The following is a 27,991-nucleotide window of genomic DNA, read 5'->3' as shown; positions in this document are numbered from 1 at the left end:
GGTCCGCCTTTTACTTGTGGATTGATGTGATAGGTAAAATATTTCTTTTTAATTCACTGTCGTGATGGATAGTGTCGCTTAAAGCAATAATAACGTTTTGTAATGAAGTAATATAAATAACTATACATTTGCAAAAATCATCTCAATGCACATTTGAAGAAAAATTCGACTACAAGAAGAAATAATATTTTTTGTCTAAATTTTCTCATGTTTAGCCCTTGTGTTAAACTTATTTTTTTTTAATAAACAATATTATCTACACTAAAGAGGTAGGAGAATGGGCTAAGCTCCACAATGGATTAGCAATAATGTGGTTCAAATTCGAATTTGGCGAAAATCCAACCTAAGATGTTTCGCTTATAAATGAAGAGAGAGACCACCAGATTATAATTCCAAGTTACATTTTACTTATATCTTTTAAATCCCTTGTATTAATCTTTTAAATCTCTTCATGGTATCTTGTTTTTTATTGATGGGATCCTTTATGATGAAATTAAGCAAATAAACACAATTAATGGGTTGCATTTTACTCAAACCTTAATGATAGGATGAGTTGTGATGCTTCAAACTTACTTTTTCATAAAGAATATCATAGGTTAAACTGGAAGGTAAATCATTTTTACCATCAATTAAAGATTTCTTAAGGATCCAAGAATTCTCTCAAAAACCATATAAAAAAAATTAAAAGAAAAAGGAACACAAACGTGAATTCTAACGTCAAAAACTCTAAAATACATGACATATATTATTAATTTTAACGGCTAAGATATGTGCCAAAAAATTCTTCAAAATTTGATGAGCGAATATAAACAAGTTTACATTGACGTACAGCGAAAGGACTGCACTAACGTACAAACATGGGAACACTGCACCAACCCACCAATTATTTTCCTTCTTTTTTTGATTTTTCAACATCCTCTGGCCCCCGTATTTTCTCTCCCTCCTTTTGTCTCCTCGCTTTACTTTCTCGTTATCTTTGTGTTCTCCCTCCTTCTTTGACAAGAATCGCTGCTTCAGTTTCTCAACACACACAGACCGAGGACTCTAGAGTCTAGAGAGAGAAATTTATAGAGAGAGATGATGGAGTGGGATAAGCAGCAACTGAAAGAGCAGCAAGAGATGGAGGGGAACGGGAATGGGAGTGGGAATAATGGGAATGGAGGAGTGATGTATGTGAAAGTGATGACTGATGAGCAGTTGGAGACTCTGAGGAAACAGATTGCAGTTTATGCCACCATCTGTGAGCAGCTTGTTGAGATGCACAAGAACCTCACTGCCCAGCAAGATCTTGCAGGTCCCTCTATTCTTTTCCTTTCTCTTTTAGTCCTTCCAACTTTTCATTTGTTTCCAATATGGTTCTTGTTTGTGGGTTCTTTCAGTGGTCATTTTGGTTCATTTCTTTGTTTTCCTTGATTATTTTTTTCTGATTCGTTGTTTTCCAAATGAAGGATTCTTCTTTTTTAGTAATTTTTCCCCAAAGCTTTGGCCTTTTTTTTTGTAGTTTTCCAGTTCATTTCACGCCCGGCAGTTTGTCCTCCTTGGAGTTGAAGGCTTATCTATATTTGACATGCCACGATGACGGTTTTTCAAGCCAATCGCACTTTTATGTGTTTTAACTTTTCCAACTGGCGGTCGTTCATTTGAGATACCGCCACTTTGACATTCCAGTTCCAGGAAAGTTCTTGCGGTCTTATTTCTTGCTTTTCTTTCGGGTTACTCGCTAGGGTTGATCCTTTTTACCATTGATCTCTATCTTCTTCTGGTGTTTGTTCTAAGAATTTCATCCTCCGAAATTGGTGGCGTAGGTCACGACTAAAAGCTCCTAACTTGAGATGTTGAATTTCACTTCTTTGGGCTCCTCTGTTTGGTCAGATTTAGCTCTTTGTGATATGGAAATTTAACTGATTCGGGTTTTTATTTTGTACAAGCGATATTCTACCTTAAACATCCGTCCTAGTCAATATAGTTACACTTAAAAGTATATATTTTTGTATTGAAATACATAAATTGTAAAATAGAATGATATATAAATTATAAAATACTGGAACATACTAAAAATTGTGAACACTATATAATGAGTGTTCATTCAAGTATCCAACAAATCTCATACAATTTATTGAAAAAATAAAATGCGAAATGGAAGTCATATATTTTCTTTTTAAGTGAGAGCCACAACCTTCGTGGTCTAGGCGCCATTTTTTATTTTTTTAAACACCGGTGGCCAACCGTCTAGCGTCTAGGTAGTCTTATACGGAGATTTTTAGAACAATGATTAAAATATTAACTTCAATTTGTTCTGCTTTCTCATTCACTAATGCATTTTTTCAAGGAGGACAATTATTAGTTTAGGGTATCTGAAATGACACCATACATGCTTTTGAACAAAACCATCTGCATTTGCTTTCTCAGGAGTCAGGATGGGAAATCTGTACTGCGATCCGCTGATGACATCCACCGGCCACAAAATTACCGCCAGGCAGCGGTGGACGCCAACACCAGTGCAGCTCCAAATTCTTGAGCGTTTATTCGAGCAAGGGAATGGAACTCCAAGCAAGCAGAAGATCAAGGAGATCACCACTGAGCTGAGCCAGCACGGACAAATTTCCGAAACAAATGTGTACAATTGGTTCCAGAACAGGCGCGCTCGATCAAAAAGGAAGCAGCAAAATGCAGCATGTAACCATGCTGAATCAGAAGTGGAGACGGAAGTCGACTCACCCAAGGACAAGAAAACTAGACCCGAGGAAACGTTTCAGTCCCAGCAGCACTCAGCTCAAAGGACCGAAGATTTGTGCTTCCAGAGCCCGGAGATAAGTTCTGACCTGCATTTCTTGGATCCACATGCCACTGCGGTGGATAAAATGTTCCCGTCACACAGCGGTTTAAGAAGTTCTAGGCATTTAAGCGAAATGTCATTCTATGATGAAGTGCTAGCAAACTCAAGTAAGTTATCATATTAACTATATATTACTTCTGGCTCTTGGCTTCCCATCCAATATGTCAATAATTTATCATTTTCGCAAGATACTCAACAAGCAAACAAAATACCAACAGCTGAAAATCTAAATAGGTTCCAAGTTTGCGCACGCATATGTCTTGCAGAAGAATATTACTGATTTCCATTTCTTTCAGTTTCGTGATCTATTAATAATTAACATCATACATATGAAATTTGGAGTGTCGCATTTCCATTTTTGTATGTCGATGGAACTGAACAATGCCTTTCTGTTATTTTTCTTTGAATATCTTCAATCTTCTGCCGAATTTATGTGTTAGTATGCTCATTCACAGAATTCCTAACCTCATTCGTTTTAGCTCTCAGATTCTTACAACACGTTTCACCATGAACCAAATTAGCTATTTCTTGTTTAACCATTTATACGTTTCGTATCAGTTTGATTAGAGCTTTGATCATTCCCTAGTCTAGTGAATAGCGTAGAATGTTAGACAAATGCCGAACCCCTCAATTTGAAGTTACAAAATTGGCTAGAAACGTTTAATGAGCTAGCTACGGCTGTAATTTGATTTTTTTTTTCTTTGGATGAACAAAGACGAGGAGTGCATTTTGGTAATCGACTTGGTTAACGATGTTAAACAAGTGCTCTCCCTTTCCCTTGCTCTCTCATTTACACACATGCAAAATATGTATGGAACTTTTAAGATTTGTGAAACTCTTAACACCAATGGCATCTACTTTTTCAGGGCATGAGCTGATGACCGGAAAGATGGAAGCCGGAAATTATAGTCTTTTTCAGGAGGCAGAAGACTACGGCATGACGGGTTGACGCTCATTTGGGAATGTCCGAGTTTTTGTTCTGTTTGATGAGCTATTCTGTGAAGTAGATCCCTGAGTGAGTGAGTTTGGTCCTGCTTGAATATGGAGACGTAGCAAGCCTAACCCTAGTAGAGAGCTGTGGCTCCAACTGAATTTAACTTGGAGAATGGAGAATGGAGAATGGAGAGTAGATAGATATAGTGATATATATATATATATATATTATGCTAGTATGACATGCAAAGTTGCTTTGGGGTTTTTGTGTTTTGAGCCTTGGCTAATCAATCTTGCTTTGTTAGTAGAATGAACAGTAGATATTTTATTTTGGGAAGCCAAAAATAGATAATGTGCTTTTTTTTTTTTTTTTTTTTTTGTTGGCAAAACGATAATTTAAATAATTTTTGTTTGTGTGGAGGTGAATTTAAATCTTGGTATAAAAGGACATGCATAATATTCTTGCCAACTGGCTTAATCTGCATTTGCGTGCCGAATTTATGATTTTATTATATCTTTGTTTGCAAGGAAAGGTTAGGTGTTTGTGTTAGTTGGGGGGGATGGAATGATGGAAAAGACGACATAAAGTTTGGTCTTAAAAGAGAAAAGCCGGTCATTGTCTTTGAAATTGAAGGTTCAGTACAATCATTGCATTCACTAGCAGTGAGGGGTTTGGTGCAATTACGAAAATATGTCGATTATTTTTTACGTTAATTAACATTTAAATACTAATTTAATAAGAAATTGATTTATAAAATATAATTTAAATATATAGTATTTTTAGCATTACTCTTATTCACATTTATAATGAATTATTTAAAGACTTGTATTGTCAACTCTTCGATCTCTTTCACTGTAACTACGAGTTTAATCCCCTCTTATGAAATTACGAGGAAGGCTTAAGCACAGACCCTTGCTAAAATGGCAAAATGTACCAGTAACTAATAGGATGAAGGTTAGATTCGTTGACTAAGATAGTTTGTGTGCTCATTTTGAACTTGAATTTGAATCTCTATTTCGCATTTTAACATAATTCAGAATATCACTTAATATAAACAAAAGAAAATTGATATACTCATTCGAGTTAAAAAATTTTGACAAAAAGAACAAAAAAAATCAAGTTGGGGGAATTTGAGTTTAACTTAGAAATAATGACATTTGGTGTACCAGGTTATGTCTCCGTAGATTGAAAAATTTCTCGTATGTCAATAAGAATCCATTAATAACTATTATTATACCAATATAAGTTATATAACTATCGTTAATTGGTTAAGGCTTAATAATTGAAATGCTCCTGAAATTGCCATGTAGTGTCAATTTACCCCTGAAACTGGTTTTGTCTCACTTTACCCCCTGAAACAAACATTTTAAACTATTTTGGTCTTATTTCACCTCATTCCGTTAAAGAAATGTTAATTCAAGGGTAATTTAAATATTTTTATTTGTTAAACATCTATTTACCTCTAGTCTACAGACTAAAACAATCTTAATTTCATTTTTGACAACTATAATTCAAACTCATGACTTTTGGGGTTTGTTTTAAAATAAATTATTCAATCAATAGAAAAATTTTTGACAACAAAATCATTATATCAACTAAAATAAAGGTTACACGTTTGTTCATTTCATTTGCAAGGCATCCATATACTGGTTAATGTAAACTTTGCACTTGAAAATACTCATTAAGACAGAAAGAAAACATGATAAGCCTATTCCAAGATCTCTTTCTAACTGAAATTGGCCTAACCATGAGTTTCACCCATAAAAAAATGATCTTAGATCAGTCGCACAAAATAGAATTAAAAAAAGACATTAAGTTATCTTATCCAAAGTACTTCCTATGCAAACCCCAAATTAAAAAAAATAAAATAAAATATATACAGCAAATGTGCACAATTTGCAATTTCAAATTGTTGAGTGATATATTCTAATTGGCGATAGATTAATTACAATTTCGACATTAACTTACATATTTCATGCGGTGTGTAAAAAGTGAAATGTCTAACATATTTTCAATTTTAACGTTTCTTTAATGGGATGAGATGGAGTGAGACCAAAAGAGTTTAAAATATAAGTTTCATAGGGCAAAGTAAGACAAAACCAATTTTAAAGGATAAATTGAGATTAAATGACAGTTTTAGATGACATTTTAATTAATAAGCCATTGGTTAAATTAATTTTTACCATGAAAGTAATTTGTTTAATTATATGAAAAATAATATGTTTAATTAACTTTACCATCATACAACTTCCCCAGTTGGTTTGTATTCTCTACACTAATTGGCAGCTGAAAGTACGAAGGTAGGGTGCTCCGCCAGCTCCAACAAGTTTCGAAAATTAGGGTTTTCAGCAGACTCACTCTTCTGATCGAACGCATCACTTCTACCTGCGCATCACAGTCGTCGTCTTCCATGATTTCACAATTAGGGTTTGCAGAAAAGGGCAGGAGGAAGAGGATTTGAGAGGCTTCTAGGCCTTGGCTCCGATCGCCATTGCTGGCTGAAAGAGGACTTCGTCTCGGGTAAGTTGATTTCGGGCACATAAAAAATTCCCAATTCAGTGCAAACTTTAAACTGTAATTGCCATGGATTCGGCCTTGTGTTGGCCAATGTCAATGCAGTACCTAATCCACAGAAATCGCCAAGCTTTTGTTTTTATCAATTTGTGAAAATAGGGTTTATCTTTGTAGGTTTTAATTGTTTCATGGAAAATTTGGGCAAAAATCCGGCAATGTATTTGTTGGAAATGCTTTCAAATTGTTTGATTTCGAAAATGTAGCTAAACCATTGTTTTAAAGGCGTGAGCTTTACAGTGTGAAATAAACAAACCCCTTCATGTTAAATTAAGCTTCACTGAAAGATGCAGTTGTGAGTTAGGTCAGTTGGACATCGTGCCTGCCCCGTTGCACCCTAGTTCGAAATTTTAGAGTAGTTTTTAGAATATTGTTTGTAACAAGTGCTTCGCTGAATGACACAATTATCCTGAAAAAGTTTTCTTCCAACCCTGCAATATTAGTAATTGTTTCTTTTGTGAATATGCAGATGAAGCTATAAAGGGGCGATTATATGAATCATTAGTTTGGGGGAATATGCGTTCATCTATAACTAGTTCGAAATATACGTATTTACATGACTGTAAGTGGCCTTGTGAAGCAGTTGACGTGCACCACATCATTGTAAAAAAGAGTGGTGCAAAGGGTTTCTTCAGATACTTCTTTTCTCTGGTTATTCTAGCTACCGCCTTCTATCTTTTCTTGGTTAAGGTACGCCTTTTATCCTCTTAATTTATGTCTACCAACTTATTAGGCCAACATCCAAGGCTCCAAGCTTAACTAGAAAATTAGGAACTTGAGTTTAGTTTGGTTAGAGACTTTTAGTTGCCATTCACCATTGTAGGATTTCGGATTGGTTTGTTGATGAAACTTGTTCGTGATAAAAATTTTATTCTTGATTTTATGTCTGTTTTCTTTGTTATTGGTTATCTATAAATCCATCATAACTCAGGAACTCAACATAACGATCTTATGAACAACAGGAGAAATCAGTTGTCATTGTTTTATGGAGTCTCCTTTTAAATGCATTCCTTGTAAAGTTGCTTCAGAAGAGTGTTGAGAAAGGTGAGCACCCAAGTGATAGTACTTTTTGTCCTCTGAACTGGTACATCCTGTATTATTTCACCTTCATGTGCTTACCTTGTTTAGTGTATTAATGACAGAGTCCGTAGTGATTATGCCAGCCTTTGGAGTTCAACTAGAAACTCACTATGTGAGGTAGCTTCTATTTTTGTTTTGTGGATATTCTTTGTTGATTAAGTTCTGTGTTTTTCGGCTTTTCCAATAGTCTCTTTTCTTTTCCTTCCGCGTTTTACTCTTATAGTGGAAAGGTTATTCGCCGGTTTGTTCCTATGGACAAGATTTTGAAGCCTGTGCTACTAGAATGTGTGACTCCAGTTACATGTTACTGGAGCCTGTCTTTCATTGTGCACGGGGAAGCAGAATTGGTGTTAGTGTTTAAGGTACAATTCATGCTATTGATTGGCGCGAGGTATTAGGACGCATAAATGTGGTGAAACCGCCGATCTTATATTTATTATTTGGCTTTTGAAAGTTGACTTCGTTTTCCAGGACTTGCGTCCGCCTATGAAAATGTTGGTGCCCATCTGGAAGGCCTTGTGCGCTGCCACTGGTACTAAAGGAAGCTCAAACACATGTACGGAAGATGATTGATGGAGATGATTAATTCAATTGTGCATTAGAAACCTCCATTGCTCAAGTAACGCAGAATAAAATTTGCAGAGCTAATGCATCCTCTTTGATCACTTAGTTGTTTAGAGTTCGCATTGATATGACTCGGAGGATGAACGGAGAAAATTTTGATTCGAACAAGATTCAAAGGGATTCATGTTGCAACCAGTTACACAAATCACATTGTACAATCTGCTGATTTGATTAATTGTAGCCAAAATCAATGTAAATTCAAATTTGTCCTCGTTCTTTATTCGAGTTTACACTTCTGCTTCCCCGGCCCTGTTTCTCACTTTGTTATATTTGGAGCCGAATAAGTTTCGAAATTCGTAGATAGCATTTGAGTTTTATTCGAGAGAGATGATTGAAATCGTTGTTTACCAAATGCCTGCCTTGACACCAAAGATTAGACCAACCACAAGTTGATTAAAAATCCCAGGTGCAACAACTATCATGAATGTGTTTTCGTGAAAACCCGGAATTTACTCACACGATGAGTGATGTAGACACAAAGGAATATAAGACCCGGTGACAGCAGATTACATGACAGAATGTCGTAGCTCTTCGTAGAAACCAGACTGATAAAACGAAAATTAAAAATTAATTGATATTATGTGAAGAAAGCAAATTACATGATCAATCAAGCGCTCACACAATAGAAATATCATTCTTCTGATGAAAAGGCTCGATCATTGTTTTTTTTTTTAATGGGGCATCAATTTTTGAGCATGCTATACACTAGGTATAGAGAATGAGAACAAATTTACAGCTTGAATGTGTCAATTCCGAACAGGCAGGACCGGGCGGTATGACTCTGGACCAAAATTGGATCGACTTCACTCTACCTGCTAGCCAAGTTTTAATGTCTTTCTGCACGTTCAAGACTAAGTTCATCTTGACGTAAACCATGCCACAAATGATCCGCGTTATCATTCAATGATGCAATCTTAGCTATTTGCTTATGCAACGCCTCCAAGTTGACAAGTGGGGTAGTTGTTGGTCGACCATGAGCACACTGAAAAACAAATTTTTCATAGTCTTTCGACAACCCAACATAAAAGCCTCTCCCATGCACTACAAATTCACACTCACATCCATAAGGTGTTTCTTAGCCTCTAAAGTTCACTTACGTGGAAACAGAAGTCTGCTTTAGCTCTTCAACGATGAGGTTACACTCGGAAGGAAGCAAGGAATCCAAACATAATTGCACCTAACAAGAGAAAGAAATTATTTTAAAAAATAATTATTTATTTACAAATACTAAATTCATATGTAAGCAAAACTTGTCTGGAAATTTGATATCAGGCATGAACTGTGTAAAGACGTAAAAACAGTAAAAGGTTATTTTGTCAGTATAATTATACCAACTCAAAGGTTTGACTTTCCAGTTTCTGAATGAAAATACACTCGATGGAAAGGCCTTAATGGCACCAAGTTTAAGAATCTTTAGGTCCATATATTCGAACAAGGCTAGTTTGCCTCAAGGGAGGGCCTTGAGGTTCAGGTTTACCTCTTCGTGCTTTAGAATTTAGGATTTGAAGAACTGATGGTGGTGTTGTGGATGATCCATCTATACCAGCAAGGTGAAGATTGAGCAGAAAGCTGTGTCATGCATTAGTTAACTAAAGTTGGGGAATGATAAAGAACATTGACACAAGAAGAGAGGAAAGAAGTCCTAGAATTAAAGGCACGCTTTACATTACCTGCTGAAGAAATTCCATAAGATCCGAGTCAGATAAATTGATACCTAGGATGCAGGGCACCTGCATCCCATTTAACGTGAACGTGTGAGAGGCAGTTTCATATCGTCATTACTTCAAACTAAACAAATGAAATACAGATGGGTAAATGATCTTGGTTCAACATGTTTTGAACTAATAAAAAAGGTGAATGGAAGAGTTATAATTGAGAAGTGATGGGTGCTTCACCCCAATAAGTGTGACAGCTGTTGGCTGCCTGTGGAGGAGATTCAAATTCCTGCCAAATGGTTAAATCCCAAAATTCAGGGTACACGAACAATATTGTCTCAGAAAATACAATACAATTTCATAAATGAACCATGTAAGTAGTGTCTAACTTATCATGTTTTTGTAACACCAAGCATGAAAAGCAAAATGAGGTAAAAGAAGCAACATTTAATAGATGAATACATAACAGTGAAATCAAACACCAGTACATGCATGTTAGACGCCGATTCATAACACAATTGTGTAACCGAAAACTCAAGATTGCTATTACAAGAATTTCAAATCCTTAGGTGCAGCCCAATATTCTTGTAGAGTTCATCTATCGACTCGACACTCAAATTAGCAATGCAGAAGCCTACCAAGTAGTGTTATATTCATAACTTCATAATGCTGGACATTGGCTGTAGTATCATACTCTTTTGTAAATGATAAAATGTTAGTCAATAAGAAATATGCCGGGTAAGTCATGTCAAATACCCCTTGAAGGACCCTGAACCTTCAGCAAGTGTGTTGCAGAGCCAACCCCACCCTTCAACTGGTTTAGCATAGTTATGCAGTAACTGGTAGCCAATCTCTGGCAGCACCTGAATTATGATTATAAGAATCAAAGAGTCAAGGAATACAACCATTAAACATCATTTAGCATCAGATACACTACATGCCAACTCTTGTTCAACATCCAGAAAAGTAATCGCCTTTGCTTCTCCTTCTCCAGATAACACCTAGGTAGTCCAACTAGTCATGTAAGCCAAAGTAGCAATATCATTTCCAACAGTTTAAACAGGAAAGATACTAATACCTTCTGACGCAACTCCTCCAGCTGAATCCTTTCATCTGCAGCATGCTGTAGAAAAGAATTGCGGTCAAAGTTAGAACTCCGGCTGCACTCGTTTGCATGTGAGACTTGGTATGAATGTAGCCAATGTTTTTTGAACAACTGCATGTACAGCATATTTACACTAATGCATCTATTTTGAAGACATACAATTCTGTCTTGTTCTGATAAAGTTTTTGAATGACCAAGATTTTCATATATAAACTTACATCCTAAGTCTATTCCCTCCTCTCTGAAGGCCACTTTTGGGTAAGTAAAGAACATGATCAGATACCTATTGCTGTAATCTATAAGTGAAGTGTGGGTGCCCCTTATTTAACAAGAAACTTAGTGCTGACTTACAGAAGAGCACAAGACCCAAACCAAAACTTAAATACCACCCTGAAAAAATATACAAAAAACGGACCTGGTCAATAACAGCAAGTGGAGTACCAGCCATAACTGCAATATATTTCTTATCCACCTGCCGAAGAACTCTGCAATCACTGAGGCAGTTCTTGTTGATAGATTGAGGAACTAACGAGTCAGCTGAGAGATGCAAGAATCCAGAAGAGATGTCAAGTGGATGCAAGTTTGATCACGAAGAGCTTGTGTTTTACTTGAGTTCTGCATTATAAAAAATTACATTTATAATTACAAGTTGATTAAGTGGATGCAAACTTTTGTGGCAAACAAGTATAGCGATGATCCCATCTTGACTCTCGAGCATCAACCATCCATATATATACACACATATATCATTACTCACCATGACCTGGGGACAACAATTCCTCCATTTAGTCTTGATCCTTGGAGATAAATTCTGAAACAGGGCAAGCATTAGCTAACATTATTTTGTCCAATAAATGATAAAGTAATTTATATGATAAGCATTCAAGTATTGATTGCACTTGGTGCATAATAAACATACAAGATACCGGCCACTGAGTACTGCGGTCTGGTGGTATTCCTCTTCACTTGTAAGTGAGAGGTCTTAGGTTCAATTCTCGCCAAAGGCAAATTTGAACCTCATTATTGCTAGCCCATTGTGAGGCTAAGCCAAACCCCCTCCCCCTTAGTGTAGATAATATCGTTTGTTCAAAAAAAAAAAAAAAAAAACATACAAGATACCTTTAATTGGAGCAGTAGCTTGAATCTCAGAACATGTGGACTGTTCAAACATTTCAACTTCGTGACTCTTGTTTACACCAGCCTCTATATCTTGAGATTTCTCAATATCTGCCCTGAAAGAAAATTTGACAGTTGAGAGGATAAAGTCAATAGATTAAAAGAAAATATGATGTGACGGGAAAATAATTGAAGTTCAAGTACCTGATGTAGTGGGAAATCCTTGACATAACTTGGCTTCAAATTTAGATGGTAACAACCAGAAGGTTGATGGAGATCTGTCATCTTGCTAACTTCTGCACAAAAAGGTGTATTAGCTAGTCTGAATCGATATCAGCTACTGAGGCTTAAAGGGAAAATCACATGATAATACCTGGATAAGTAGGTGCATCACGAAAGGTTTGTGCATCAGGTTTGCTGGCTGTTGTTTTCAGAGGATGACTTAATGTAAAGTACCTCCTCTTGCTTCTATAAAATGGTGGAGCAGAATGGCTTCTTCTCGATCTTCCTATGGAAGATTGATTTCATAGACAATCTTGAACTCTAAACTTATCTTTTTGTATTTTATACAAGTCAGTACCCATGTTATCTTTGCTGCACGGATGCAAACATGACCAATCCGTCTCATCAGCTAATATATTTGGGCATTCAGGAGAAAACTCACCATCTAAGTTGTGCGGTTGAAAGAATTTTCCAGAATCTAAATAATCACTAAAATCCAGTCCATGGTCTTTATGTGTAGTGCAGTGCTCTCGGCAGGACCTCTTTGATATTATATCATAAATAAATGTGCAGTTCTTTTCTTCACCATCCACAAAATACTTAATAGTTGCCCTTTTAACAGATCTATAATGCCCTTCAACTGCATTAATATCAGAGATAGGTTCAAAATCCAAATAGGTGTTTTGGGATAGGGAGGTCAAAGAGCACCAATCATTATTTAAGGTCTTTTGGCAGGAACCAAGGTTCTCTACATCAGTAACCGAACTTTCTTCATAAAACAGCTCCTCATAGTGTGGAGTGACTTTATTAAAGTCTTGAAGAAGAATCGAACTCTGTAGGCAGGTCAAACTTTGTTACAACTCTGGTTAAGAGCCGAGCAGTAGATTCCTCTTCTGGCCACAAAGTCCTTGAAAAGAAATCAAAACCCTTGCTGCCATCAAATTCTGGAATTTGTACACTGTTATAAGATCCACCCCGCCTTCTCTTGTTCCCAAAGCCATCATTTTGATATCTGGACCCATCATCCACACACAAATCCCTCTCATATAGAAGCCTTTCTTTTGAGGAACAATTCTTGAGGAACGGCTGTACTAAATATTCTACATCGCTATCAAATTCATGATGATCATAAGACACTCTACTAGTTGCTGAATCAATGCCAACACTGGAATCAACATTAAAGGGTTCATCTTGCCATTCTGAGCGAAAGATATTGTCCTCCACATTACTGGATCTTTCTGCACCAGTGGATCTATTCTCATGGATATAATCTTCATCAGAGAAACGTTTGATATCTGACTTCCAAAAATGGTCTTCCTTCTTTTGAGTTGTTGTTACCATGCATTTGTCTAGAGTATCATCCCGTGATTGAAAAGAATAAGCAGTATGAGAACTAAATTCAATCCCAATATATTGCCCTTGGAAATTGAAGGCTTCAGTATATTCAAATGGCTTTCTGACGTATCTCTTCTGAGATGTATGGTTGTCTTCTTGAATTAACATATCCATAAGGTCGGGAGAAGCCTGACAACTTTTCCTGCTCCTTCTTTTCCCAAACTTAGAGAGTTCTGACAAATCTCCATAAAGAAAATCAAGCAAGAGAAAGGATCTGCTGAATGTTTATGCTTCTTGTTCTTCTCTCACTTCTTCACTTTGGCCAGGATTGGGTTCAGGTACTCGCCTTTATTAATGGCATTATCAATAAAGGCGAGTACCTGAACCCAATCCTGGCCAAAGTGAACAAGAAGCATAAACATTCAGCAGATCGTATATGATACATAGATCACAACTCAAAGTTAAAAAGGAAAGTTACCTTAAACTCCACATATGTCTTTGACGATTCAAAGGTTAAATCATAGAATGTTTGGGGACAGCTTAAATTCAAAACATAAGCTGTGAATGCCTTAGGCCTACTTCGCTATTTTTAGACCCATCAATAGCCTTCCCTGGATCCCAGAATTGAAAACTATTGGCCAGCTGATTAAGCAATTTATGAATTGGCCCTTTGCAAATGAACCGTGAGTTAATATCTGCAGTGTCAAGGTCAAGAACAAAATATAACTCATCTCTGACCTAACACACTCCTTCTATAACTTGGTAAATATTCTCCAAAATATGGACATGGATACAGACATCCTGGAAGGCCTGCAAAATAGATGTTTCAAGAATAAGAAACAAGGATACTAATATTTAAAAAAGTACAAAATAATCTACATCATTCATATAAATCTACCTTATCAGCAAGGTTATTGCAAGGAGTAGGAAGTATCCAGAAAGTTCTAATCTGCCATCACTTATGTTCAATTCATGAAGAGCATTGGAGACCTCAGTCCCAAAAGTCCTTTTCAATAGTATCAAGGGAGAGGGAGAAGGAATTGTACGAAGAAGCTCATCCTCACTACATACATAGTGGAGTAAGCAAGTTAATAAAGAAAGAAATAAATAACAACAACTGTACATTTTTCAACAAGAAAATGTGTTTAGAAGAAACCTTTCAATGTCTACAACTTTGAAGGAAACATTTGAGTGCACAAGGGCGATCCGATGTACACATTTGTTGACAGAGTGCAATTCTTTCTTGGGGCTTCCAGTTTGTAATGGAAATCAAAAGGCAGATCAACTCGGTTTATTTCATTGCACTACCATGTTTAAGGCAGCTGAAAGCAATCTTATATAAACCACATAAAGAAAACAAAATGGTTCAGAACTGGCACCTGGATTGCATGTACTTCCTCCGAACTGGTTGATTGTAAAACAGATCACGAACAACAACTCAAGGACAAACAAGTGATTAATCAAATTCTTAATGTAGGTGGAATTATCCAGGGAAAACGCCAATAAGCATTTATCCTGGGTAATGTAACAGAACCCATCAAAGTGCTCATGGTTGATAACCTTCAATGAAATCATTTCCATAAACAAAGATGCAACATTAGAAAGTTTGACAAGCTTATATCAAGACAATAGGAACAGTAATAGGTCGGTACCTGTAGTACCCACATCCTTCCTGTTATCTATTCCAAGATACAAACATTTCCATCCCTATGAAAAATAGAGGAAAAGTCAACCAGAGAAAAACTTGCACAAAGGCCTAGAGCAATTCTGTTATGAACAACACCCAAAACAGTAACAAGCAGAGACCTTCATAACTTTTCAATACCCATTTGCTCTCCCAGAAGCTTTCGTCAAGATTTCTAACAATGACACGTTGGAAATTGAAGCCAACGCTTCTCCTTGGAAACCAAAGCTCCCGGTTGTAGCATTTGCCTCAGTAGAACAATCAAACTTTGAAGTCGCCGTTTACAACAAAATATAGCACACATCATTTATGACTGGCTACCAAAGTCACACAATATACACTAATCCAAGTCAGGCAAACTATAGTTCACTACCGTCTAGAATCATCGACTATAAAGCATTAAAAGGGAAGATGAGAAGTTTACCATATCTTTCTCCCACCAATACCAACACCAACACCAATCCATCATGACTAATCCCGCGTCCTACAAGTAACATTAACAAAATTTATCCAAGGCACGAAAAACCGAACATTTAGATTATAACCGAAAGAGGAAGATCAGCACTGACCATCATCCGCTACTTTTACATAGCATGTCCCAACACCTACGAAAACCGATACCTGAGACCATAAACAAACAGTTGTGAAGCTAATTAACTTTTTTGCCATCGTTACTACTTAAAACGACTTAATTACACATTTAAATGGCATAAAGCAATTACCTTCGTTGCGCCGGCATCCAAGCTACTGAAAATCAGCTCCTCCACAACGCTAGTCAGGTCGTGCAGAACAACTCCAGAGCGCATCGAGCTACGCACCACCCCCGGCAACGGCTTTACGCCCCTCATCGAGACCTACAACGACGACAATTTCCAATCATTTAACTTACAGAAAACGAAAAATTGTTACCTTCTTCAATTTTCCCGCACTTTCTCGGCAACCAAACAGAGACGAGGAAAATGTATTGGCGAATTGAAATGCTCCGTAGCTTACCTGAGAGAACGAATTCGGAAAATTAGGGGTCTGGGCTTTAGGTACGACGACGTCGTTTGGATGATCAGACGACGGTTCGGAGCTCTCCGACTTCGCGGGTTTGGGAAAAAAAAAAAAAAAGCGGTTCAGTGTCAGACTCCAGTTAACTGAATCTTTAACCGCCGTTTGCGCGAGTGTGACGACCCGTGAAGTTTGAGCGGGCTTTGATAATCTTACACGTGGCATGGCCTACGTGAGTCACAGTTGGGACGTCATTGGCTGATAGCAACCCTAACACGTGGCGCTTGAGCGGTATATGTCCGCTTCTATTTATTTTATAGGCGGTCTACAAATCCCTTTCATCAAATCTACCAAATCAATCAATCTGGATGTTTAAAATTTGATTCAACAATTATAAATAGAGATCTCTTTAAAAATTATAATAACTTTAATCGTTAGATTAAATTTAAAAATCTCAATTAAGTGAGTGGATAAATTTGATGAAAGGATCCTTTCCTTTTATAGAAGGCTGATGGGCGACATGTAAAAGTATTCCGCAGGTAATGTAATTCACAGATTCAAGCAGTCGTTATCCTTTTCACTTGAAGTTGATGTCTTCAGTTAAATTACGAATCTACCCCTATATTTATTTATGTTCATATAAGATAAATAGATATATAATTATTAAATAAGAGTAACATTAACCAAGTTCTTTGTGATAAAAATAAATATCTAAATTAATAAATAAGAGTAACACTCTCCATGTTAAAAATTAAAAAAAAAAGGACATGGGTAGATGAGTAATTTACTTAAACCTAACATGCTCAAGATTAAGTTTAGTTAGTATCCAATGTCCATCAAGTTAGGATTTAGACAATACAACATTATTCAATACAAAATTCAATTAACCACCACCTAAAACAAAAATCAGTCATGATTACATTACATACCCTTTCAACAAAAAAAAAGAAGAAGAGGGATTAAACCCTAAATCAACCAAAACCTTACTAATTTATCCAAGTCGGTCCAATCCAAATTACTCACTGCTGATCAGGTCGGTCAATCACTTGTAACTCAGTTGGTCAAGGTTCGAGTTTGAATCTATTAAAAAAGAAAACTCATTAATTCGGTTAATAACAAACTTGAGAAAAGATGAACTTGGCATTCATAAATGAATTAATATTAGTCCATAGATTATCTGTTATCTCACAGTTTAATGTTAATTTTCTGTTCGATTACAATATTATAATGTCACATCCCGGCCCGGGCCCCCACCACAACCCGGGCCCGATCCACCACAGTAGCACGATATTGTCCGCTTTGGGCCCCGACCACACCCTCACGGTTTTGTTTCTAGGAACTCACACGAGAACTTCCCGATGGGTCACCCATCCTGGGAGTGCTCTCGCGCGCTACTCGCTTAACTTCAGAGTTCCCATGGAACCCGAAGCCAGTGAGCTCCCAAAAGGCCTCGTGCTATTATTCGCCCAGCTTCACGTGATCGTAGCACTAAAGCATACACAGCCTGTTGTACAGACCACTTTAGGTGGTTCCGACTCGTGGGCAGGTTCAGTTGTTTAGTTATTGAGATTGAGAATTGAGCTCTAGATTCAGCCGTACAGGTCACTTTAGGTGACTCCGGCTGCCAGTAACATGTTATTGATATGGTTTATACCTGAGCACTTGCATATCATTATGAGGCTGTGATTGGCATACCTGTGAGTATGATTGGCATACCTATGAGTGTGATTGGCATACCTGTGAGTATGATTGGCATACCTGTGAGTATGATTGGCATACCTGTGAGTGTGATTGGCATACCTGTGGGTATGATTGGCATATCTTGAGCATAATTGGCATACCCTTGAGCTTGATTGACATATCTATACATACGTATATATGTTTATTTTCTGGGAAGGTATACAAGTTTTACGGAGAGGGGTTACAAAGTTTTTGAGAAGTGTTTGGATTTGGAAAAGATTTGTTTTACTGACCCACTCAATTTTGGTTTTAAATTGTCACATCTCGGCCCGGGTGGGACCACTTCCCGGGCCCGATCCACCACCGTAGAACGATATTGTCCGCTTTGGGCTTACCATTCCCTCGCGGTTTTGTTTTTGGGAACTCACGAGCAACTTCCCAGTGGGTCACCCATCATGGGATTGCTCTAGCCCTATTCTCGCTTAACTTCGGAGTTCCTACGAAACCCGAAGCCAGTGAGCTCCCAAAAGGCCTCGTGCTAGGTAGGGATGGGAATATACATTTAAGGATCACCCCTGGGCGATGTGGGATGTCACAATCCACCCCCCTTAGGGGCCCGACGTCCTCGTCGGCACACCACGGCCAGGGTTAGGCTCTGATACCAAATTGTCACATCCCGGCCAGGGTGGGACCACTTCCCGGGCCCGATCCACCACCGTAGCACGATATTGTCCGCTTTGGGCTTACCATTCCCTCGCGGTTTTGTTTTTGGGAACTCACGAGCAACTTCCCAGTGGGTCACCCATCATGGGATTGCTCTAGCCCTCTTCTCGCTTAACTTCGGAGTTCCTACGGAACCCGAAGCCAGTGAGCTCCCAAAAGGCCTCGTGCTAGGTAGGGATGGGAATATACATTTAAGGATCACCCCTGGGCGATGTGGGATGTCACAATAAAATATGTGTCAAAAACATAAAATGACAAAATTTTTATAAAGAATCTCACTTTTAAGACATTGTTTAACATTTGTCATGGAATGAATAAGCAAAAGCATGAATGCATGGTGATGCCATGGTGGCATGAGATGAGGAGAGAGTGAGTAAATTGGGGGTAAAAATAAGAAATAAAAATGGTGGGTTTAATTGTGGGGATTTTGGGTTTCTAGAACCAGAACCAGAACCAATCGAAATTATATATATATTTATATATAAGGGGAACAAACAACATTCTCCATTTTTCTTCCACCACCCTGATTTTTCTTCCACCTCTCTCTCCCCCTCTCTGAAAACCCTAATTACAGCTCTGCCGTTTTATCTCTCTCCTTTGTCTCAAGGAGACGAGACAAATTTTTAGCAATAAGGTCAGGTATTTTTTTTGCTTGCCCTCCTCTCTCTGTTCTGATCATTTTGTATTGAATTTTGATAGAATTATCGGTAATGGCAGTTGAAACTTGCATTGATTTGTTGAATTCTAGTGAATTGAGCTTTGTGGGATTTCGGATTGGTTCGGATTATTGTCCGTTTGTTTGCCCGCTTCCGATCTTGTTTGTTTGATTAATTTGAGTTGGTGTGTTTGAATTTTGCTGTGATTGTGATGCTTATGATTCAGCTGCCTTGTTGTTGTTGTTGAATTGTTGGATGCGGTTTTGATTAAGTTTCGTTTGTTTCTCGGGAAAATTTTGAGGGTTGGATAAGGGCAAGGTAATTTGTGGTTTTCCGGTTGTTTTTCATTATCTTAAGTTACTAGGATGATTGAGGAAGAAGAAAGGAACTCAATTTAGCTATGTAAATTCCCAGGACTTAGTCGAGGTTATTGTGGTTTAAATTTTATTGAAAATTGAAGCCACCAATTTGTGTATTTTGATTTGAAGTTCCTTTCTTTTCATCCGGGTTTTTTCACCAGTAAACAAACGATTTGTGTATGTTGATTTGATTTCGGATTTGGGTTTAGTAGGCCTTAGTAGGCCGCAACATTTTTAGGGTTTTTCTATTTGGGTATTTCATGTATCAAGTACTTGTCTTTTCATCGAAACTTGATTTAATTCTTATTGTTATGTAGATGGTGTGGTCATTTCCCCTCTGTGGAGAGTAATTATCATTGCAGTGTAAAAGGGGTATACTGGAAGCGTACCGATGGAGGCAAACATCTGTGATGTGAATCATTTGGACGCTGATGTCCTTCTGCCTCCACGAAAGCGTCTGCTTGCTGGATTGAAGAAACAGAGTCCGGAGGGTGATAGTGCTGCATGGCTGTCTCTAGTTGCTACTTCAGCTGCAGCTGCAGATTCAGCATCAGCTTCGGCTTCTGCATCTTCTTCTTCTTCTTCTTCGCAATCTTCAAGTGAATTTAACACTCGCCTCAACAGTATATTGAGTTCTCATAACTCTAATCTTTCGCCCGAGGAGCTGGTAGAGGTCTCGAATTCGGCTGCTGCTGCTGCAGCGAAGGCTGCAGAGGTTGCGAGAGCTGCAGCTGAGGAAAAAGCTGCAATAGCTGCAAAGGCAGTGGCTGCAGCGAAGACTGCTTTAGATTTGGTTGCCTCTTTTTCTGAAGAGGCAGCAGGCAAGGAAAAACACCTGAAAAAGAACAAGCTGAAGAAGCATGTTCCAGTTCAGCTCTTGTACAAAAAATACCAACCAATTGAAAATTGTAAGAAGGACGAAGAGTTGGCCCGGAAATTGCACAGAGCTATAAATAGCTCTCCGAGAATTACGAAGAATTCATCAAGTGCTGACGGCAAGGCTCATAAACACAAGAAGCCTAAAATTTCACATGGTTCCGAGAAAGTTAGGGTTCCCAATGGGGTAATTTTATTGGAACAGAACCCAGCATATACTTGCAATGGACATTCTGTAGCAGATAAGGTCAACGTTGAAGGCACCATCCAAGACATGTACGAAAATGGTGGACCTGATAGAGTTGGTCGAATGGAGATGGATAATGGAGAAGCAGAATCAAGTCGTACGAAGGAGAAAATTTGGGATGCTGCGAGTACCACCGGTAAAAAGAGGGGAAGAGTGAAGCTAAAAAAGTTGCCGTTGAGCAATTGCACCTTCAGGGATCAAGCAAATCTGAAAGAAGATACGGATGCAAGAGGCTCCCCATTGATTGACATGAACATGGGTAACCCTACTGCCGCAAAGAAGCCTTTGTTCCCTGTGGAGTCTTCTGCCGATAGTATGCTGCCAATTGAAGCCACACCGGTGTGGAAATGCAAGGATTTCAAGGCTCCGGCGTGCATGAATCAAAACAAAGTCATGCAATCTTGATGTCGAAACGATATTGTTGTGACAGGTGAGGTATGAGGTAGGATTGGATAGCTGAGGTAGGATTCACGATTTCACGTCTTATAGAAAACGGCCTTATTTCATTACCCTTTTTTCTTCTGCTCCTTCTGGGTTTGTAATGAACTTGAAACTGACTACTTGTAAATTTAGATGTTACATTACTTGCATCCGTCGTGGTTTACCCGCTCGTCCGAATCGCCTGTTGCTCGTGAAGCTGAGATAACAGGGATGCAATTAGAATGTCCAGTGTTTTGTTGATATGTTGCACAATAATTACTGCTGGTGTGCTCATAGATGTAAACAACTCTCATTGTCTTTGGTAATTATATTCATTTGAAATTTTTACCGTCTGAGATTGTTGTTTCATGAAACTAATGAGGTGGGTTAATTCTTTCCATGAATGGGGTAAATTCTTACAGTAATTATGAAGTGGGGGTAAATTCTTTCCATAAATGCAGAGCATTTGTCATGAAATCAATGAACTAATCCTCTGTGATCTGCTAAGTTAGGTACTTTGCTGTTGATGATCCGATCTTGGAGATGCTGTCGGAAATCGGAATATAAAAAAGAACAATGATTGTCCTTCGATTAATGTTAAACCCCTGTTTACTTTTTATAATGGAGGTGTTTAATAGTGATCTCATTTAGGTTTTGGCCTTAAACGAGTTGATTAGAAAAGACGATCAGTTCTCGACATTTGGCAGTATCAGTTTTTGGCAATTGAACTTCGTATGACACATACTTTTTTCCGGTTACATTGAAGGAATTCGAACCCTAAATTCATCATGAAAGCAGCAATTTAAACATTGTCTAGTTTTTCATATTACAATGAATGAAAATTTTAGAACAGATCGAGATTTATAACTATGAACCCTTAACCAATAATTGAATGACTAAAGATTTAATAGTTATGAATATCGATTTACATTATCAGCCAGTCTATGCTAAAAAGGAAAATTCCATATTGAACTAGTAGTACAGTTCCACACTGTAGGATTCTCTTCCCTTCAAATTTTCCTCTCCTTCAATTTCCTCCTATTTGAACAGTCGGTCACGATTATCAACATCTTGTTTTGACTTTTTTTTATTTTTATAGAAAGATAAAAATGAAAGTGAAAGAGAAATGAAGGGGATGAGAGAGGAGAAAATAACTAAAACTAACCTTTCTTATAAATAATACTAAAACTAACCTTAAAGAGCAAAACCAAAATACTTCTAAAACGTCTAAAATAATATTCTACCAACCAATCCAACAGCCACCTAAATCTCAAAAAAATATTGGGCAGGAGCTCACTGGAGAGAGCTGAGTTCGGGGTGTGGCATCCACCGCCAGAGAGGAACTCAAATGTAGGTGTTTCATTTACTGGCGAGTAAGATGTAGGAAGATTTTCACTTTGAAAATTTCTAGTATGTTTGGGTACATTTTAAACACTGAGATTTTCAATTGTTAGTGTTAACACTCAAATTGTAAGGTTAACAAACTTAACTAAATGGCCTTGCAGGATGAGCTAAAATTAAATGGACTCAAGGATACAAGTGGCTTACTCCTCAAAACTAGACTACATCCATTGTGTTGCCTTTAATATATTGATTTCAAGGCTAAATAGTGCTCGGCTAATACATTAACTTTATTCTCTCTGATTCGTCTGATCCCCATAATGGAGGTCTCTACCCCTTTATATAGGCCTTACCCTCTTGAGGTCTCTCAAACTGACGTTCAATGTGTCAACCACTTGTACTAGCTTACTGACAACTTTTCACCTATTTGGCCATGCCTTCGTCAGCGAAGTGACATTCTAGCAGTCAGATGACACGTCTTTTTAAGACCCAAGTGGCTCGAGCATCCCACTCGAACCTCAGTTACTCTACCTCGCTTTGCTAGGCACTACCCCAATTGCCCTTACGTCCCATCCTAGGTCTTTACTGTTGTCTGCACGTTGTTGAATGGTATGAGTAGCACTTGAGTAGTTATGTCCTTGAAGACTTGTGGCATAAAGCTGTCAGCATGCCCACGTGTTTTGCATGGTCAAGGTAATCCTTCTTTTGTCTTGGTTAGCCTAAGCACTAGGGTCGGCCCTCTTCAAACTCTATAGGCCTTGGGCTTCTTGGTCTTTCCCAGGCTTATGTCATTGGGTGGGCCTAAAAGGGCCAGCGTTAGCAATTAGATCCTTAATCAACAACCTAGTAACCAGACCTAACAGTAAATGGATATATTGTTAGAGCATCTCCAGTAGAAAGATGCAAATCTGAAATATCAAAATCACATTTATATTTCATTCTCCAATGGTTATCTTCTAAAAATGGATAAAAAAATATATTTATATTTACATTTTATTATACTCATTCTACCTTCCACACTTTATATTAATTTATATCTTTTGATTATCTTTAACTCATTCAATTCAACGCCTAAAATTAAGAAGGTGTTGAAAATTAAAATAAGTGTTTCAATAAATCACCCTATAAATATTTTACTCATTTTCAGCCGACATTTTGCATCTCCGCATCCCTAACGTATACTAAAAATTAAAAAATCATGATGTCAGTACATTGCCATAGTTAATAGTTTCAGAAGTTGCTGTTGTACGTCTGCAGTGACGAAAGACAGAGGCATGAAACCTTTATTTTTCCGAAGTGGGCCCGCTGTATGTTGGGGGCAGTGACCACACTTGGGTAATTTTTTTTTTTTTTTTTAATTCATTGATATTTTTATACTAAAGAAAAAAGAGTTTGGTAAAACCATATAATAGACAGTTTAATTTGAATCGAATTTATTATCCATAAAATTCGAACTTAAAACCTCTTATTTCAAGTAAAGAGAAATACCGACCGACAGATCGTAATACTAAATGGTTATTTGTATTACACACGTAGAACGTAACTTTCAGATGCAAAAGATAATAAAAACTCATTTCATTTGTCAATTGATTTGTTATAAATCAATTTATTTATTAATGTTTGGGACCAGCCCGCCCGCTTCCCACGCGATCGAACAATCGAAAAGATAAACGAACATGTACTGGTGGAACGTTACGTCACATAAATAAAAAAGTACGAAGTTGTTGTAGTTTCATCTTCCATTCTCAAGAAATTAGGAATAGGATTAGAGAGCAAAGCAAAAGTCAAGAAAGGATTAAGAAATCTAAAACCCTAAATCAAGAAGGAAAGTCATCAATCATCATCAGTATACAAGGTGTGGGAACACATACATGTGTATACAAGCCACCAGGGGCATATATCCAAAACGACAGTCGAATTCTCTATCGAATTTTTTGACGTTGTTTTTCTCACAAAAATCGTTACTAATTTACAACTCTTAATAGTTATAGTTAATAAAAAAATAATGATTCTTATTAGTCGAGTAACAAACAAAATTAAATCGCAATCAATAGGGTCGTACGTGCGTGCGGAGTGGAGTTGTTCGGAAGCCTTAGAAATGGTGTGGTAGGTGTTGCCAGCATCGTCATCCTTCAATCTTTTTCTTCACTTGCCAACCTTAATATGCGGGTTGCTCATCCCAACATTCACCTTTTCCACATTTGACTTGCTTTTCGTCTCGATCTGGTTCGAAGTACTGCGATTGATCCACGGATGTTGCAGGCACTGCTGGGCCGTTGGCCGCTTCTCTGGTGCGAAGTCGAAAATTGGACAAAGGAACTCTGCAAACTCCCGAGCATCGGTCTCTGAAAATTTGTACCTATCCATCAGTATTTTATCAAGTGACCAAAACTTCAGCCTTCGGATTCTCTTTAGATCACCATGTCGGTCAAAGAAGTCCTTGGAACGAGCTCCGCTAATCGCTACCTGAAAACCCAAGCATAAGAGACGAATGGCTTGGAGAAATATACGTACGATGAAGGATTAAAATATCACCTTTCGAGGCATCTTTCCAAGGAGTTCCATCATCAATGCAAGGTGGTCCTGAAATCAATCCAACAAATATTTCGATTGCAAACCAGTAAGCACAAGGCAGAGGGAAATAGAGTACTCTCTACAAAACATGACCAATAGCACAAATTTGACAAACTCCAAGTAATTCACAAGAAGTAAAGACAGTCGATAACATTAACCAAATTCAAAATGTTAAATTGTTCGTAGAGAGAAATTCCCGTCTACATGTATTAGAATTATCTTGGGAGCTGGGGTTCAAAGCTTTTAAAAGGCAAAAAATGGGGTTTATTCAATTTTCAAATATGGAAAAATGGAGAATATTTATAACTTTTTTTTGCGACAAATTCATCAGTATGCTATACAAACATTCACGACATTGTAATAAAACTTTAATACAATGGTGTAAAAGTGAAACCATCTTTACCTCATCCTCACTAAAGCCTTGTCCCACCTTTGGAGCGAACAACATGTCGCCAGTCGCAAGTTCAAATGCAGTGCAGGCAAATGACCACATATCAACTGGGTATGAGTAACCAGATCGCAGTATAACTTCAGGAGCTCTATACTGCCTTGTTTGAATCTCTTCTGCAAGTTGCTTGTTGGCCCAACATCCATTTCCGAAATCAACAACCTTGCACTTTACATCAATCCCATCTAGGTTTCTTTCAGGCTTGGGAGGTTCATTACCTCCCATAGATTCTCTTCTCAACGAAATCTTAGCAACTGCCCTCCTTGCCCTCCTTTTCAACTTTTTCTCAATAAGAGTCATGGTGGCTCCACCGTTTAGGTTCCCTTCAGGTCTTTCTAGAATTGGTGTGAGGCCAGCCCTGACTGGATCTTTGGCAGGATCGATGGTGTTACAAAGAAGGATGTTTTCAGGTTTTAGGTCAGTGTGGATGATACCAAGTTCTCCATGCAAATAGTCGAGACCTATCAATATGCATTTGCAGATCTCCCTAACTTTATTTAATTTAAGGCCTTTGTAACGGTTATGCTTGATCAGCCGAAGTAAGCTATCACCAAGAAATTCAAGGACCATGCACTGATGCTGCCCGTTCGGGCCTGCGTGCTTAAAATGGTCAATCAGCCGCACAACACACTTGGAGTGCGTGGGGTCACCGTCTGCGATATTGGAAAGAATTGCAATCTCATGAAGAGCAGCTTGAGCAAACTGCGCTGCACTTTTCTGAATCTTAAGAGCAACGTACGTCTAAGAAATACAAAACAGACATAAGATGACGCAACAATCGGATTAACTGAAGTAACATATTATTCTTTCCTACGAATCATCTACTTCATGCAGATGCATGGAGCAACGAAAGAGCCAAAAATGGAAGTAGTGAACCAAAATTTACAATCGTAACATGAAAACACGGAGAAATTATGCATTCAGCGTTACTGCATATACAGAACATATGAAGATAATGTATTGTTGACAAAAATTAAATCTTCAGCCTATATCCAAAGGTGATCAAATATCGAATCGAAAACAATCTAAAAGGGTTGAAAATTAAATCAAATCATACATCAACAATAAAAAATGCATGGAAAAATGCAAATTCGAATAGATTAAGGAAGATCTTAAACATTTAAGTATCAGAATATACAGACAAATGCTAAAGTCGATAAACAAATGTAAATTATAAATGAAAAGCAAATAAGTTTCCCGATTTACATGTAATCCAGAAAAGATGTCATACCAATAACTAATAATAAGGAGAAACATTTAATGACACAAAAAAAAAAAATGAATGAAACGAAGAAGAAGCTTGGCTTACAGAGGTGGTGGTGTCGTAAGCGAGCCAGACGGTGGAGAACTCACCCCAACCCAGCTTCCTCTGCGCCACGTAGCGGCCGCCGTTGAACTGATCGCCGACCCTGACGGCGTGGTAGCCTCCTTTCCTGTAGGAGTCGATGCCCTCATCGTCCTCCTCCGACCCGGATGAAGATGAGCACGACATGGCGTTTGATCAACAGGGTTTCCTTCCTCTTCCGATCCAAATTCGAAATGGGTTTCCTGAATCCGAACCCAACAATCGAAAAGCAACGACCTTTTCTGCGATTTCGACAATGGAAGGCGATTTGAAATGATGGGTAAAAGCTAAAAATGGGAAGTTTGCTGGATTTGAATCGACGACTCCGTTGCAATGAGAAAGGAGACTCACCCACTCTTCCTTGTGTTTCTCTCTCTACTTTCTCTGTCTATGTCTGAGATTAAAATGGAGGATTGTGTGGTCTTCAACAGGAAGCCTTCCTCTCTCTCTCCCTCTCTCCCCTCTGATGTCTCCCCACTATTTTCTCTTTGCTTTCCTTCTTTTTTTTTCTAGTCGGTTGCTATTGCTGGCACTTTCCCTGGGTGCGGTGGGTCTTTCCGAGGAAAATGGGTGTTTTTCTCATTTTGCCCCTTCGTGATGGGGACCTTTTTACGACTCCGAATTTAATTTTTAATTGTTAACGGATAAACGTTGGAATAATTAGTTAATAATAAGAAAAATTAATAAACATAGTTTGAAAATTTTGAATTTTAATGACAAGGACAAAATAAAAAGTAAAGTGAATAGTAACATGATTGACATTTTAGTGTAAAAATGTGATTTTTCGTTAAAGTGAACCGTATCAGAAGTTTTTCATTAAAGTTTCCTTAGTAGCATTGTTTAGTGATATTATGATATTTTTTTTTAATTATAAACGAAAAATTTAAGTTTGACTCACATAAATGACAATGACATATCATATTTGTACAGAGTTTAATACTTAAACAGAAGCTGACTTTTGTGTGGCTCAATATCTACAAAGATATACAAATATAGTTCATCGTCTACATCTTATACTTTAAAATATTACACTATTTTTTTATTGTGATGGTGTCAACTTACAAAATTGGAGATTTTAGGTTTTTGTTTTGTTTTATGGGAAATCACTAAAAAAGAAGATGAGTAAGAGGTGGCAATATAAGGGGGATTGGGTGGTTGTACTCATTA

General features: G+C 37.7%; 5 protein-coding genes across 8 annotated transcripts; 3 read left to right on the top strand and 2 right to left on the bottom strand.

Moving 5' to 3' along the window:
* The first annotated feature begins 913 nt into the window (after positions 1-913).
* Positions 914-4,140, top strand: LOC103950165 (WUSCHEL-related homeobox 13). The gene is made up of 3 exons (XM_009361324.3): positions 914-1,294; positions 2,410-2,943; positions 3,703-4,140. Exons 1-3 carry the CDS (start codon positions 1,078-1,080, stop codon positions 3,783-3,785), a joined length of 834 nt encoding a protein of 277 aa, XP_009359599.2. The 5' UTR covers positions 914-1,077; the 3' UTR covers positions 3,786-4,140.
* A 1,877-nt stretch (positions 4,141-6,017) lies between these two features.
* LOC103950166 lies at positions 6,018-8,287 on the top strand. Of its 2 annotated transcripts, none has more exons than XM_009361326.3 (6): positions 6,018-6,290; positions 6,811-7,031; positions 7,304-7,385; positions 7,484-7,538; positions 7,645-7,812; positions 7,893-8,029. In XM_009361326.3, exons 2-6 carry the CDS (start codon positions 6,858-6,860, stop codon positions 7,909-7,911), a joined length of 498 nt encoding a protein of 165 aa, XP_009359601.1. In that variant the 5' UTR covers positions 6,018-6,290; positions 6,811-6,857; the 3' UTR covers positions 7,912-8,029. The 2 variants fall into 2 exon arrangements, with proteins under 2 accessions (XP_009359601.1, XP_009359600.1); XM_009361325.3 differs by having other exon boundaries at positions 6,019-6,290; positions 7,645-7,783; positions 7,893-8,287.
* Positions 8,288-8,594: 307 nt separating this feature from the next.
* Positions 8,595-16,316, bottom strand: LOC103950279 (DNA mismatch repair protein MLH3). Its single transcript, XM_048579996.1, is given in 29 exon segments — positions 8,595-9,027; positions 9,143-9,222; positions 9,523-9,614; positions 9,716-9,775; positions 9,941-9,989; positions 10,457-10,701; positions 10,779-10,823; positions 11,221-11,379; positions 11,382-11,420; positions 11,563-11,596; positions 11,598-11,616; positions 11,925-12,047; positions 12,134-12,217; positions 12,295-12,956; positions 12,958-13,760; positions 13,859-13,870; positions 13,930-14,063; positions 14,066-14,173; positions 14,273-14,288; positions 14,377-14,405; positions 14,408-14,541; positions 14,635-14,727; positions 14,858-14,915; positions 15,131-15,185; positions 15,285-15,442; positions 15,587-15,646; positions 15,732-15,783; positions 15,885-16,016; positions 16,156-16,316. Coding segments are annotated over 26 exon segments (3,438 nt in total). The 5' UTR covers positions 16,011-16,016; positions 16,156-16,316; the 3' UTR covers positions 8,595-9,027; positions 9,143-9,222; positions 9,523-9,533.
* A 2,717-nt stretch (positions 16,317-19,033) lies between these two features.
* Positions 19,034-21,472, top strand: LOC103950167. Of its 2 annotated transcripts, none has more exons than XM_009361330.3 (2): positions 19,034-19,192; positions 19,891-21,472. In XM_009361330.3, the coding sequence occupies exon 2, from the start codon at positions 19,965-19,967 to the stop codon at positions 21,099-21,101; it is 1,137 nt and encodes a 378-aa protein (XP_009359605.1). In that variant the 5' UTR covers positions 19,034-19,192; positions 19,891-19,964; the 3' UTR covers positions 21,102-21,472. The 2 variants fall into 2 exon arrangements, with proteins under 2 accessions (XP_009359605.1, XP_009359604.1); XM_009361329.3 differs by having other exon boundaries at positions 19,038-19,197.
* A 2,815-nt stretch (positions 21,473-24,287) lies between these two features.
* Positions 24,288-27,356, bottom strand: LOC103950168 (SRSF protein kinase 1). Of its 2 annotated transcripts, XM_048588072.1 has the most exons (5): positions 27,176-27,356; positions 26,789-27,066; positions 25,435-26,220; positions 24,993-25,040; positions 24,288-24,923 (listed from the first exon to the last, which is right to left on the bottom strand). In XM_048588072.1, exons 2-5 carry the CDS (start codon positions 26,969-26,971, stop codon positions 24,603-24,605), a joined length of 1,338 nt encoding a protein of 445 aa, XP_048444029.1. In that variant the 5' UTR covers positions 26,972-27,066; positions 27,176-27,356; the 3' UTR covers positions 24,288-24,602. The 2 variants fall into 2 exon arrangements, with proteins under 2 accessions (XP_048444029.1, XP_009359606.2); XM_009361331.3 differs by lacking the exon at positions 27,176-27,356 and having other exon boundaries at positions 26,789-27,132.
* Positions 27,357-27,991: the final 635 nt, after the last annotated feature.

This window comes from the organism of the source record quoted next, unplaced genomic scaffold (assembly GCF_019419815.1).
Source record: "Pyrus x bretschneideri cultivar Hongxiangsu unplaced genomic scaffold, Pyrus_bretschneideri_v1 Contig1, whole genome shotgun sequence".
Taxonomy (NCBI): Eukaryota; Viridiplantae; Streptophyta; class Magnoliopsida; order Rosales; family Rosaceae; genus Pyrus; species Pyrus x bretschneideri.
This window is presented reverse-complemented; position numbering and strand designations above follow the sequence as displayed.

Coding starts and splice junctions, on each gene's coding strand:
- LOC103950165 (XM_009361324.3), top strand. CDS start 1,078: ATGATGGAGTGGGATAAGCAGCAACTGAAAGAGCAGCAAGAGATGGAG. Junction 1,295..2,409: donor TGCCCAGCAAGATCTTGCAG/GTCCCTCTATTC, acceptor TTGCTTTCTCAG/GAGTCAGGATGGGAAATCTG. Junction 2,944..3,702: donor TGAAGTGCTAGCAAACTCAA/GTAAGTTATCAT, acceptor CTACTTTTTCAG/GGCATGAGCTGATGACCGGA.
- LOC103950166 (XM_009361325.3), top strand. CDS start 6,858: ATGCGTTCATCTATAACTAGTTCGAAATATACGTATTTACATGACTGT. Junction 7,032..7,303: donor TCTATCTTTTCTTGGTTAAG/GTACGCCTTTTA, acceptor TATGAACAACAG/GAGAAATCAGTTGTCATTGT. Junction 7,784..7,892: donor AATTGGTGTTAGTGTTTAAG/GTACAATTCATG, acceptor TTCGTTTTCCAG/GACTTGCGTCCGCCTATGAA.
- LOC103950167 (XM_009361330.3), top strand. CDS start 19,965: ATGGAGGCAAACATCTGTGATGTGAATCATTTGGACGCTGATGTCCTT.
- LOC103950168 (XM_048588072.1), bottom strand. CDS start 26,971: ATGTCGTGCTCATCTTCATCCGGGTCGGAGGAGGACGATGAGGGCATC. Junction 25,041..25,434: donor AAGGCTTTAGTGAGGATGAG/GTAAAGATGGTT, acceptor GATTGATTTCAG/GACCACCTTGCATTGATGAT. Junction 24,924..24,992: donor TTGGAAAGATGCCTCGAAAG/GTGATATTTTAA, acceptor TTGGGTTTTCAG/GTAGCGATTAGCGGAGCTCG.